The sequence below is a fragment of the Chironomus tepperi genome, unplaced genomic scaffold (genome assembly GCF_022539635.2).
Source record: "Chironomus tepperi strain 1889 unplaced genomic scaffold, CSIRO-AGI_Ctep_v1 contig_337, whole genome shotgun sequence".
Lineage (NCBI taxonomy): Eukaryota > Metazoa > Arthropoda > Insecta > Diptera > Chironomidae > Chironomus > Chironomus tepperi.
The window spans coordinates 3613329-3626927 of NW_027226459.1; the positions used below are offsets into that span (position 1 = coordinate 3613329).

Sequence of the window (13599 nt, forward strand, 5' to 3'; positions counted from 1 at the left end):
CAACATGTTCTGTCCCCTGAATCCTGTTTTCCTTGATTCTTCTCACGATATTAGTGACCGTCAGATAAAAATATTCAAATAATTATATTAATTCTTTAAGTCAATTTGATTGATAACAAAAGAGCGCAATGAAGGTCCTAGAACTCATGGACATCAGCTGTCGATAGAGGTCAATTTGGTATCGGCGATTGGCAGACGAAAGCCAGTGATAGAAACATTTTTAGGAGACGTGAATTGCAATTGATCTGAACGAACAGCGAAGTACTAGCTTACTTCCTTGACTAGGACGCACATGGCCCCATTGACGCGCTACCAACGTAGTAGTATGTAGATTAAAAAAACTCAAATTTCCACCAAATAAACAGGATCCTCCAGTATCAATCAAACTCTTTGTCATTCATAACACGCATTTGTTATTCAATCAAATCGACTTGAATCAATCAACTCTTAAAAAAATTATTTGAATTTGAAAAAGACTGCATCAACTGGTCATTATTAACATTAGTAATAACGTGCATAAAAACGCCAGAAATGCCCATCAAATGAATTCAATGATTCAACAAGAAAAAAAAAGCCTTAAAAAATCATGTCATGCGTGATGTAGTTTAAGTATTATTATTGCGAATTTTTACTTATTATTTCCTAAGACATTTTGTACACGATTATTGACTCTTTTTTAAGTCGCAAAGATTACAAGCATAATGATAATCTATTACCATGCATGCTCATTAACACTGGTCAGTGAGATTTGACATAACAAAGTGCTATCAAGCATACTTAAGACTCTCATCTCTTTGTGGTAATTAAATAGGAAGAAGCTGAAAGATGCGTGGCTAATGGAATTAGTTTCTGTGTGAAATTTATGCAGATATTCGGATGGTTTTTTTGCATAATTTAGATTATTTAAATTTTTATTACATTGGTTATTAAAGTCATGACTTTAAATTTACTATTGGCTATTAAAGTCGTCGCTATGATTTTCGTCATTTTTATATGAATTAAAATTTTGTATGGAAGTCGTCGCTTTGAATATTTCCCAAATTGTCGTTTTATTTCCCATATTATCAGTAAGTCGTCGATTTAAATTCGTCAAACTTTTAATCAAGTCGGCGCTTTATTTGATTTTCTTTCAAATTAAAGTAAATTGTCCCTTCATTTTTGCATTTGTTTGATTAAATCATTGCTTTAGTTTTAACATTTTTTCTAATTTCAATATTCAAATCGTCGCTTTGCTTTCTTCATCTTACTTTAGTAAGTCATTGCTTCATTTTCACTTGCATTTCAGTAAGTCAATGCTTTGTTTTTATCCATTTTGTAAGTCATCGCATTATTTTTAGTCTTATTTTATAAGTCGTCGCTTCATTCCTAGTTAGACGTCGCTTAACTTTCATCAATTAAGCTTCCTTTTCTCAAACTTTTATCATCTCATCGCTTCACACATGAATTACAAATCTACTCACAAAAATTTCCATCATTGCAATTATTTTCCGCAAATTCTTCTTCCAAAAAAACAGAAATATAATTTTCGAATAATTTCGCTGCCATCGCATGCACGTGGAAGAAGCAAAAATTACGGAAACTATCTTAATTCGCATAAAATTAGCCCGCTCATCATCACTTACTCATGCAGTTTTTTTTATTTTATGTCTTAAACATTTATATGCGGGAAGAAAGCATGCTCATTGATGTTTTACTCACAACATCTGATACAAAATTTCATAACATCATCAGGAAATCTTCAATAAATTTATAATTTTTGCTAAATATTTTCATTCATTGATTACATGAAATTGCTAAGGTTTTAGGAGAAAGTTGAGAATGATCTGTGAATATGATTTAATGTTAGGTAATCTACAAAGCACTTTGTTGTACTTAAAAGTAGCCCTCAAGTCGGCTTCAATTATTTAGGAAAGTTATAATCAAGACACATTTTGTATTGCGATTTTGTATATTTGATGTCCATTGAGATGATTTTGTCAGATTCTTGTGAAATAGATTTGAGAGTCCAGACGGTCTGTGACTGGACTAGCCTCGTGTAGACTCGACTAGCCTCGTGTAGACTCGACTAGCCTCGTGTAGACTCGACTAGCCTCGTGTATACTCGACTAGCCTCGTGTATACTCGACTAGCCTCGTGTAGACTCGACTAGCCTCGTGTAGACTCGACTAGCGTCGTGTAGACTCGACTAGCGTCGTGTAGACTCGACTAGACTCGTGTAGACTCGACTAGCGTCGTGTAGACTCGACTAGCCTCGTGTAGACTCGACTAGCGTCGTGTAGACTCGACTAGCGTCGTGTAGACTCGACTAGCCTCGTGTAGACTCGACTAGCCTCGTGTAGACTCGACTAGCCTCGTGTAGACTCGACTAGTGTCGTGTAGACTCGACTAGCCTCGTGTAGACTCGACTAGTCTCGTGTAGACTCGATTAGACTCGTGTAGACTCGACTAGCGTCGTGTAGACTCGACTAGCGTCGTGTAGACTCGACTAGACTCGACTAAGTTCATACTAAAGTTGTCTAGACTCGATTAGACTCGACTAGACGAATTTTGCATGCCAAATCTGACCAAAATCGCCACAATAGCCTTCCTTTTGTCACGCACTCTACATTTTTATATCTATTTATTTATATTGTTGCCGTAATCTAATAACTTCATGAAAGAAATCCACAATTTTTTTTATTGTGTATAATTTTTTTGTTCAATTTTGCATACTCAAATAGTCATGAATATAAACTTCTTGTTTTGTACCTCATTCAACTTCATTATCATTCATTTCTCGCATTACTTTTTATTGTATTGCGATTGTTTAATTCAATAACGACAAGATTAAGTGCCTGATTGAGTTAAGATCATTGTCTATTGCCATAAACAGATACCTATTGCATTAATGCACATTTTCCGCATACATGAACTTGAATATTATGAAATGTGTCTCATCGAATGAGTGAAAGGCTTACTTCCACCACTTTTTTTTGTGTTCATAGACATTACATCTGGTTGCGATAGAACTAAAAATTATTATTTTTATGACACTTTCGGTATGTGCAAAAAATATTTTTTATTGCAGTATTTCTCCCACCGCACTTCTCATATTTGTGTTTATGTTGATGGTATTAACTTCCAGTTTCATCTTTTGTTGTTCACTTTCCGTGCAATTTTTAAATTGTGTTTTTTTGATTTTTTTTTCTTCTTTCTTTTCTCGTTTTTAATCGCGCTGATTTATTGGAATGATGTTAATGTTTGGTGTGATCACTTTGGGTTACTTATGAGTTAATGCGTTCAATATTAATGAAATAGTAAATTAGGTCAAACAGAATTGGATAGTTTACTGAAATTCTTGATGTCACTAATTGAAACAGCATATTATGGACTCTGAACAAAATTGCCTAGAAATTCCAAAAACTCCAAGCCTAATCTTGGAATTTCTAGGCAATTTAGGCAAATTAGGCTCGGAGCTCTTTTGGAATTTTCGAGCACAATTGAACAATTCCCTTTAACAGACACAACGTAAATAATTATTACTGAGAAATAGTGGAAAATGCGCTTTAGCCACTCACCATCTCTAACCACATCATAGCACACATTTATATTTATATTTTATATGTGAACCAACTCCAACAACAACAACAATATTTTTTGACCCGGCATTAATGAGAGTGAGAGAAAAAAGAAAGAAAAACAGCAACAAGCTCCAAACAGCCAAACAAAACTTAAAGGTAAATTCAATACACATTTTTCATTTCGGTTTTAAGAGCGGAAAAAGAAGAAGGAAAAACTATCTCAAATTTGAATGCGGCTTTAGTGCCGCGCGTAAAGTATAAATAAATAATGCAATTGTGAATTTTAAGACATTACCAATTCGTACCTCGACAAATACAGTCGATTTTAAATTTCTTTTAACTTTTCATAACAAGGACTCAAAAATAAATTTAGAGATGTTGACAAAAGTCGTAAGTTGAAGATTTATATTCTCGTGGATTGCAATTAATTTTGAAAATGTGTGGCATTAAAAAAGTGAAAATTATTTAAAAAAAAATGAAGAGGATTTTAAAGTGAAAATTAAATAAAAAGACTGACAGTTAATTATGGAATAAAAATAATATTGTGGATGTTATGAGCAAGTAACTTGATTGCTTCATCAAAATGAAATTTCTGCATATGATTAAATGATGACTACTTAATTTAAGTGCAATGAAAGACTAAATAATGAGGAAATAAATTTTAAAAGGAAATTGAAGTTAAATTATGAAGTTTTTTGTGGAATTGAGTTAACTTCCTTTGGATATTGAGTTGATTAGTGGAATATGGACATGATAAAACCATTAGATTGTGAATTGGATGTATTGAAGAAAGTTTATGAAGGCTACAAAATCAATTAGAATTCAAAGGATTGGATTAATTGCATAATCAAAAGAATTCGAAATTATTTGAATTTTTTAGAATGAAAAATGACAAAATTTACAATTTCAAAGATTTGAAATTGAGGAAAATTTGAAAAAACAAGCAATTTTGTCAAGAATGCTTGAAAAGTATTGACAAAATCTGTAAAATTGCTTAAAACTTTGATATTTTATCAAAAAATAGATTTAAACTTTAATCAGAAATTTCAAATTTAAATGATATTTTATGGTCAAAACTCTTGAGTAGTCTAAGAAGAGACATTGAGTTACTAAAACTACTAAAAAATGGTCTTATTCCTTGCTCAATCTCGTCTAATTTCATTTCAATTCGAAATCAATTTTAGATTTAAAGTTAAGTTTGAAGTTCTGAATTCAAATTGATTTTTTATGCAAAACTAGAAGTTGATTTGAATTTTATATCAAGTCCAATTGACTTCAGTTGACTTTCTCTTCAAAATTCTAGTCGAATTCGAGTTTTGGTCTTCAAAATTCAGATTTGTCGAGATATTTAATCTCAAAAATACAAATTTTATCCCTAATTCGGATTATTGCCTTCTTTGAGTGACTCTATTCAACTCTAATCAGTCATAAGTAAAACAATCCTAATTCACTAAATAAACATTCACTACATCTCCTAATTTCCATCTACATTTCATCAACTGTAACAAAATAAAGCCCAAAAAAAGTTCATCAAACCCTCATTACATTAATCATGTTGTTAACACATCGCAGATCTCATGGAGGCAATCAAATTATTTGTTTTTTTACTTCTGTTACACAAATTTTTATAAAAGAGTGTAAACATAATTATCGCATTTAATTGCGACAAGCTTTTATTGTTACTTTTACTTTCATGTTACAAATATTTTTATTAAAATGTTTATGCATAGATGAATATTTGATAGATGTCAAAATGAAATTTAATTATTGTTGAGTGTGGATTTAGGAGAAAACAATTTGGATGGAATTTTGAGTAGTTTTTGAAGTATTTTTATTAGATTTGATTGATTTTGACTATTTTGAAATGATTTAAAATTTTAAAAGTCAATTTTGGAAAGATTTAAAGTTTGAAGAGTTATAAAAGTAAAATTTGAAGGAAATTAAGTTAAAATTCTTAGAAAAATTCAAAAAATTGAAGAAAAATTCAAAAAAATGAGCAAAAATTTGTAAAATTTGAGTAAAATATCAAAAACTTTTCAAAACAAAAATTTAAAATATTAAAGAAAAAATTTCAAAAATTTTAAAAGATAAATTTCAAATTTAGGAAATCATTACAAACCTAAAAACAAGCTTCAATCTACTAAAACACCATAAAAGTTATAGGAAATGAAAAACTCCACAAAAATTTCCCATCAAAACTCACAAAACTTCATTAAACTGATCGCAATCTCAATATTGTGCAACTGATACACCTTCATCCATTCCATCACACTGCGTCTATCACCGCATAAAATCAGCTCCAATTTCATTTCATTGTTGAAAATCTCCAAGCCTAGCCTCTAAATTCACTTCTTTTTCCTAGCATTGAAACTTTTAATTTAATTAATTTCGTCATTTAGAGAAATTATTTTTGAATGCAAAAGAAAGAAAATGATTTTTTGCTGAACTGGTACAAGTTAATGAGACGATGCTAATTAAGTTAAATGTATCGCTGAAGAAAAATATTTAATTATTTTTTCCATTAAGGAAGTAGTTTTAATAGTCATCATTGCTTCTTGGATGAAATTGAAGTTTTATTCAACATTTTTGCATGAAATTAGATTTTAGATTGAGATTTTAGTGTGAGAAATTAAGGTTGAAGCAAGTGCTGAATTCATGGAAAGCACATGACGTAGAAATGAATCAAGATCAGTTCCAGGCTGGCGCTATACCGTCCTGAGGCTAGATTTGATGAAATCCGGCATTAAGCCAGAGTGAAGTCGACCTGGGGCTTGATATTCGGCTATATCTAAGCCGCATGTGTCCAGGATTATGCTTTACTCAATGAGATTCCTTTATGAGCTTTTTAATGAAGGTTGAGCGGTCTTCCTATTGAAATTAGTGCCTTATTCAACCTTCTCTACCAAAATATCAATTTCCATCTGTAACCAACCATTAAATAGCTGAAAAATAGCCAAAATCACTTAAAACTACCTCATTACTACCTCAAACTCATCTAAATTCATTTCAATTCACTAAAACTTGATCGATTACTGCCGAAAAACCGCAAAAAATTCAATTACTGAGCCTAAATGGCTCATTTACATTCAACCATAATGACTGCCTATTCCTCATATTCCTCATCAAATTAATTTTACCAAACTTCAAAGCATAAAGAAGCTGCCGACTCATTGCCCTTATTACATCACTTAAATGCTCACAAGACTTTACATTTGCTTCTGTTAAAGCAGTTCCCATTGTGATTGCATAACATGAAATTATCAATAAGCTCACTTCATACAGTCAAGATTATCAGCAATGATTCAGTGGAATTAAGCTGGACACCAGGTCACGACTTAATTGGAAAATTACATGATCTGTGGCATTTCAAAAGTGAATGTTGGATCCATTACGCACAATTTTCATTATTGTAAGCTATTCGCACATTAAAGCGTTGCATCTAACAGTCCAAAAATCATGAAAGATGAGCATTAATAAGCCTTGAGGCATCAAATTATAGACCATAATAAGTAAGCACATGAGACAATTGAATGGGTTGATGCCTTTCACTCTCAATTGCCATTTCTTGTGCTTCTTATGCTTTTTATCTTTTAATATGGTTATGGCTTGTGGCATTGAATGGATAAGTTTGAGAATCATTGTTATCCGGGCAACATAGGGCTGTATTTGCCATCTGTTTGGATGTCATGAGTGTCTAGAGTTCCTATGGACTCTGAATGGAGTCACTATGGATCCTAGACGTCTATAGATGTTGCCTGGTCTATGAATCTATGAGACTTAATATCTAATATGAGAATCATTGTTATCCGGGCTACACAACGCTGTAATTGGCATTCAATTGGATCTCATGACTGTCTAGAGTTCCTATGGACTCACTATGGATCCTAGATGCCTTTGGGTGCTGCCTGAACAATGAATCTATGAGACTTGATATCTATATTGATTCAAAACTCAATAGCTGCCATCCAATCACTTAAAATCCCCATTCCGATCATCCATCCAGCCACACAATCAATACACAACATTACAAAAATTATGCAATCGCGAAACCTCACTTCCTTATGTCATATTTATTGCATTCTCTTTAACATTTAATTCTCATTTACTTTCTCATTTATTCATACAGAGTCCATTCATCCTTGTAGCGCTCTTTATCGCAGTTGGATATGCAGCGCCAGCACCAACATTTGGAAAGGAACAGTAAGATAACTTGAGATAACTGGAAATTTAATCCAATTGATTTGTAATTCAACTTTCCATTTCTTATACCCAACTTTAGTGTTCACATTAAAATTCATTTGATTCAGCCACACATTGAAGATTCGCATGTTTATCATCATGAGTCGCATGGACATGGATCTGGATTTGGTGATATTGGAGGTGGCGGTTATAGCCATGGTGGATCAAGCTTCGGAGGTGGTTCAAGTCACGGAATCTCAAGTGGATCATTTGGAGGCTCATCAGGTCATGGTGGATCATTCGGAGGTGGACATTCAAGCGGTGGACATGGAAATACCATAAGCACAGAATCTCATGTCTATCATCATGCTGGTAGCAGCGCTGGCAGTCACGGATCAGCTGAACATCATCATGATGCTGGACTTCAAAGCCTTGAAGGATTTGGACACAGCTCAGGTGGCTATGACTCAAATGCTCAACAAATTGGAGGCGGTTCAGCTCATGGTGCTTCATTCGGTGGATCAGGACATGATTTTGGTGGATCATCACATGGTGGTGCTGGATTTGATTTTGGTGGACATAGTTCAGCTGGTGCATCAGCACATGCTGGTTCATTCGGAGGAGCTGATTTTGGTGGACATAGTTCAGCTGGTGCATCAGCACATGCCGGTTCATTCGGAGGAGCTGATTTTGGTGGACATGGACAAGATTTTGGAGGACATGGACATGATTTTGGTGCCCAAGCTGGACATGGACAAGATTTTGGTGGACATGGACATGATTTCGGTGCCCAAGCTGGACATGGACAAGATTTTGGTGGACACGGACAAGATTTCGGTGCCCAAGCTGGTCATGATTTCGGTGGTTCAGGACATGGCGGATATGATGCAAATGCCCAACAAATCAGCGGAGGACATGGATCATATGAAAGCTCAGGAGCTGGAAATAGTGGATGGCAAGTGTCATCAGGTCATGGAGCAGCCGATTCATATCAAGGAATTGACAGTTATTCAGCTGGACAACCATCAGGTGCTGGCCATGAGCAAGGACATGGAGGATACCATTATTAGTTCCTAGTTTCTAAATATATATCTACAAAATAGTTATAGTCTACTAGTTGTTACGTAACATGTGAACGTGATGCATTTTTTTTAGGGTATAGCAGAGTCAGGATGAAGAAGTAAAAAAATTATTGAGAGACGTTGCTGTTCGTGCAAGACGACGTAGATGCATTCATCCAAATCATAAACCTTCCTCAGCTCTTATTTATTTAAATTCATAGTAGTTCCAGTTATCATTGTACTGAATGACTGATCTTAATAAGATAATAATTTTCTTTTTGTTACACTGTTGTCATGTGACATCATGTGACGCACTGTAAAAAAAAAAGAGACAAGACAACCTACTCGAAAGTATTGTTTTAAAGGCATAGATAATTATTTTGCATGCTCATAGTCATTATTATGTTAGTGACGTTCATTTTTTGACGAATGACGAACGAAAGAAAGTTGAAATTTTGTTGCATTGTTTCATAACTTTTAATTTTTTTAACTTTTCTTTTCAACTTACTTCATAAAAAAATTTTTTGTACTTCTCATTTGTTTTTTTAATTGTTGACTAATTTTTAATTTTATGCGCTATTCTGTAAAAAAAAAAGTTACAAAAATAAAAAAATGTCTTAAAAAATGTAAAAAATTGTTTTTTAAATTACTAAAGTGTTGTACAGCAGGTGAAATATAGACTGGCAACTTGCATGTAGATTTTTTCCAGAAGATAGCAAGCAACATTGTAAATTATGCTTTAGACAGTTTATTATGAGATTGTTGCTCGAAACTTTACTGTAAAAATCATCGTATTAGTAATGACTTGAATTTTAAAAATTGTTTAGATGCCTATGACCATACCAGACAAGCTATGCTGTCTAAACTTAGGCATCGATTGGTCTAACATCAAGACTAGTTAGCTTCGACGTGTGACTTGTCTAGACGACAGTTTGCTAAATTTTTTAGTCCATAAATTCCTTTTGATCCATTATGGATTGCTTGAAGTTCATCGTCTGATTTAATGTCGTGAGGATTGAGTGAATCCATATCGTATCGACCACACTCTATGTAATGATTAATAATCGAACCGACGTACTCAAAAATATCAGGTCTGTTAATTAACCATTTGACCATAGAAATTTTATTCTCGCACTGACTGGTTCGGTTATATATGACTCGATACACTTGATTCCATTTTTCTCAGACGACACATCACTGATGGCTTAGGTGCATAGACCCGACGAAATATTCCGTAGAATTTATTCCACGGAAGAAAATTCCCCGGAAGTTCCACGGGATATTCCGTCGAGTCCATGCACTTCTCTCATCACATATATTTGTTGAAAATTCATTTTAGATACTGCTTTGTGAAAGATACTTTTGATAGCAACTTATTGTAATTTGTATTGGTAGTTCACAAATGGTATCCAGTGGTTCTGAGTCAGCTTAAGTCAATATATAATTAAGTAAATAGGAATTAAAATTCAGTTTTGAAATGCTAACAAAAGATAGAGATCGATAGATAGAGCTGTCTACAGACGTTCTTTAAACGCGGCAATGAGCCCCCGTGCACCCCTGCCAAGGAAGTAATTAAGTAAATGCTGTTCCTAATCAGAGTTGTCTAGAGTCCAGACTCCAATGAAGGCACCTTTTAGGACTTTTATGAGTCTGGAATAACAAAGTCCGTCCAACTCTGCTGTAAAATTTCTTACAACCTTATATGCTTTATTAGTTCCATTTCAAAATTCAAATCTTTCAATTCCAGATCCAGAAAATAATTTATTTGACAAATCATTAATAAAGCTGCTAATCCCTCAAATTCCCTTGCATGTCAGACACCACAATTACCAAAAAACACACGATGCCATTTGAACCTCAACAAACAAAAAGACAGTCATAAACGTCATACTTCTTACGTGCTACTATAAACAACAGATGATGTGTACGGTCATTATCTTATTAAGCTGTACGTCTACGCCCCAAGTGAAAGAGCAAGTTATTTTTTTTTTTTTTGATATAATTTACTGGATTACAATGTACGTTTGTAATACTTTCTCGAGTGTATCTCTCACTTGCAGACCAAGAAGAAGAAAATGTGTTACAAGCTTATTATGCAATGGCAATAAAAATTATTATGTAGGTCTTTCTTTCATTTTTCTTCTTTGCAGCTCGTCATGATTGAGGATAATTCTTCATTAAAAAATTATATTCAAATTTTTGGAATGAGGAATAAGTAGTGCTTTATGGATTTTTTTTTGGTTATGTTATGTATGAATTAAGAGGTTAAAAATTAATTGGGTAAATTTTGCAATTCCAATGTGGATTTGTAGGTTGAGATGTGAAATTCATGTGAACTGACGAGCAGAAGAAGCTGTAATGGGAGAAATTGACAGCAAATGGCTTTGTGGATGCTAAGAGATCACGAAGTTGATCGCTGAAGTCATGGAACATCTGTTTTAACATTAAATGCTAAATATGCTTTCTCAATGTCGGAATCGCCAACAAAAAAATTCCGGAAAAGTCTATTCTCGATTCTAAAAAATTCTCCTGGATCTGGATTTCAGGAAAGCATAGTGCTGAACATTAGAAACTGACAGAAGACCCGAGTGACACATCACGATGATGATGCTTTAAAAGCATCCTGCCGTCTTAACAGCTTTAAATTACATCACAAGTACTTCTAAAAATTGAAAAAATTGACAAAAAGTCAAATTTTAATCATGGCAACCTTTGAATTTTTTTATTTTCTTTCAAAATCATCCAGAACATCAAAAAAAAATTTTTAAATTCCTTTATTTCGGCAACAAACAGGAACATCCTATCCAAATTTTACGTTAAACCAGCTAATAAACATTCGCTGAGCTTGGAAAGATTCAAAGAGAATTAAAAGCAATGGCAGCAGAAGTTGAAAAGCGTAAGTTGTGTTTTTATGCCTAAAAATGAAATTTGGCAGTTGATTAAAGTAAATTTGAATTTCTTCGGCACTGCCAAAGCTCATTATGGTCTATTTTATGGACATTAACTTAATTTTGGGTATGAAATTTAATTTTCTTCATTCCAGCTGAAATTACAAGTCCACCACCAGAACTAGACATCAAAGAAGAAGATGGAAGTAAAATTAATTCGACAAAATCTAGTATAAGCCATGACTCAGACAATGCTGGACATTCAAAGTCAATATTTGAAGAAAATGGCTTCACGTTCATCAAGAAAATTGGAACTGGGAGCTACTCGAAGGTTAAGGTAAGGATGGATTATCAAAGTTAATGGACATCAATGCTTATGACTGAAAATTCTCTCAATTTCAGCTTGCATACTCAAAAAAACAGAACGGCTTGGTCGCTATCAAAATTGTATCCAAATATCAAGTTCCAGAGGAATTTCTAAGGCGGTTCCTTTACAACGAAATCAAAGTTGCGAGTTTCTTGAAGCATGAGAACATCATCAAGTATTATCAGAGCATCGAGACTACACACAGGTAAGGAAATACAGAAAATGCAAACAGTTCCCAATAATTACTTTACTTCCTTCCAGACTGTACATAATAATGCAAAATGCTGAGCATGGCTCAATCCTCGACTTAATCCACAAACAAAAGAGAATTCCTGAAGCCCGAGCATGCAGCATATTTCATCAAATCCTAGCTGGAGTTGAGTATTGTCATTCACAAGGCGTAGCACATCGGGACATAAAATGTGAGAATATTCTGTTCGATGCCAACTACACCGTGAAGCTGATTGACTTTGGATTCGCAAAGTGTATGAATCCAGTTCCAAAGACAGCCGGTGAAGAGAAATTGGAAGCGCTGTTTACTCAAAAGTCAAATTCACCTGCCAGACTTCCAAAAGAAGATTCAAATCTGTCAGAAACTTATTGTGGATCTTATGCTTATGCTAGTCCTGAAATTCTCAAAGGTGTTCCTTATGATCCGTTCGCAAGTGACATTTGGGCAATGGGTTGTGTGCTGTACACGATGATTCATGGTCGACTTCCGTTCGATGATCGAAATCTTTCAAAATTGATACAGGTAAGTCCATGTGCTTTACTTTTCATGACTTTTATAACTAATTCTCCATCCACAGCAAGTTCAAGCACCGATAACATTCTCAACAAACATCATCACATCCGCAGAATTCAAAGCGTGTTGCAGGAAGATTTTTATGCCAGCAAAATCACGTATTTCGATTGAAGATTTGAAGAATGATTTATGGGTGTCGACAAAACATCTTGAGTACGAACGTCTTACTATTAACAGGCAGTCATCCTCTGTGAAATGAAATGTTTTGGATGAATAAAGGAACTTAAAAATGGAAGAGTTTGTGGTGTTTGTTTGGGTGAGGGAATTGGGGAAATGGTGTTGGGGATGAGGGCTGTTTTCATGGGATTTCATGGGTATTGTTATGGGTTAGTAGTAGGGGATTAGGCTCAATTGCTCATGTTGGTATGTCACTGAAGGGCTTTGAGGGTTCCTGATGTCTCAATTTAGACACAATCTCAAGATCAAGACTGTACGGAATTATTTCGATTCTAATCCCGTCTTGAGAGCTCTTTATGGTTATACAGAGTTCAAATCACGATTTACAGGTCCTTTGAATTGTCTCGATTTCGGCATTAACCTAAGAATCCTTAATAGTCATACATAGGGCTTCAAATACACCTCACTGACCCTTTCGAGATGATTAGATCTTGACATTGTCTTAAGAATCTTCAGCAGTCTTTAAAGACTTAAAATCACACTTTACAGCATGTACTTGGCATATACATTGAAGCCAGCTAACCATCCCATAACTCATATACAACATTTAATGATTTTTCAC

The 13599-nt window shown here is 34.1% G+C and overlaps 2 protein-coding genes across 2 annotated transcripts; both read left to right on the forward strand.

Annotated features, from left to right (window-relative positions):
• Positions 1-3862: 3862 nt before the first annotated feature.
• LOC139093642 (uncharacterized) lies at positions 3863-9390 on the forward strand. Its single transcript, XM_070644416.1, has 3 exons — positions 3863-3950; positions 7687-7760; positions 7840-9390. The coding sequence occupies exons 1-3, from the start codon at positions 3936-3938 to the stop codon at positions 8807-8809; spliced, it is 1059 nt and encodes a 352-aa protein (XP_070500517.1). The 5' UTR covers positions 3863-3935; the 3' UTR covers positions 8810-9390.
• Positions 9391-11674: 2284 nt separating this feature from the next.
• Positions 11675-13059, forward strand: LOC139093783 (testis-specific serine/threonine-protein kinase 3-like). Its single transcript, XM_070644610.1, has 6 exons — positions 11675-11696; positions 11844-12025; positions 12091-12260; positions 12317-12567; positions 12634-12809; positions 12865-13059. The coding sequence occupies exons 1-6, from the start codon at positions 11675-11677 to the stop codon at positions 13057-13059; spliced, it is 996 nt and encodes a 331-aa protein (XP_070500711.1).
• Positions 13060-13599: the final 540 nt, after the last annotated feature.

What these genes read in the sequence shown, in the direction of transcription:
- LOC139093642 (XM_070644416.1), top strand. An exon ending in CCAACATTTGGAAAGGAACA is followed by an intron (nt 7,761 to 7,839) that starts GTAAGATAACTT and finishes ACCCAACTTTAG; the next exon opens with TGTTCACATTAAAATTCATT.
- LOC139093783 (XM_070644610.1), top strand. Translation starts at nt 11,675, where the DNA reads ATGGCAGCAGAAGTTGAAAAGC. An exon ending in AGCATCGAGACTACACACAG is followed by an intron (nt 12,261 to 12,316) that starts GTAAGGAAATAC and finishes ACTTCCTTCCAG; the next exon opens with ACTGTACATAATAATGCAAA. An exon ending in TCCAGTTCCAAAGACAGCCG is followed by an intron (nt 12,568 to 12,633) that starts GTGAAGAGAAAT and finishes TTCCAAAAGAAG; the next exon opens with ATTCAAATCTGTCAGAAACT.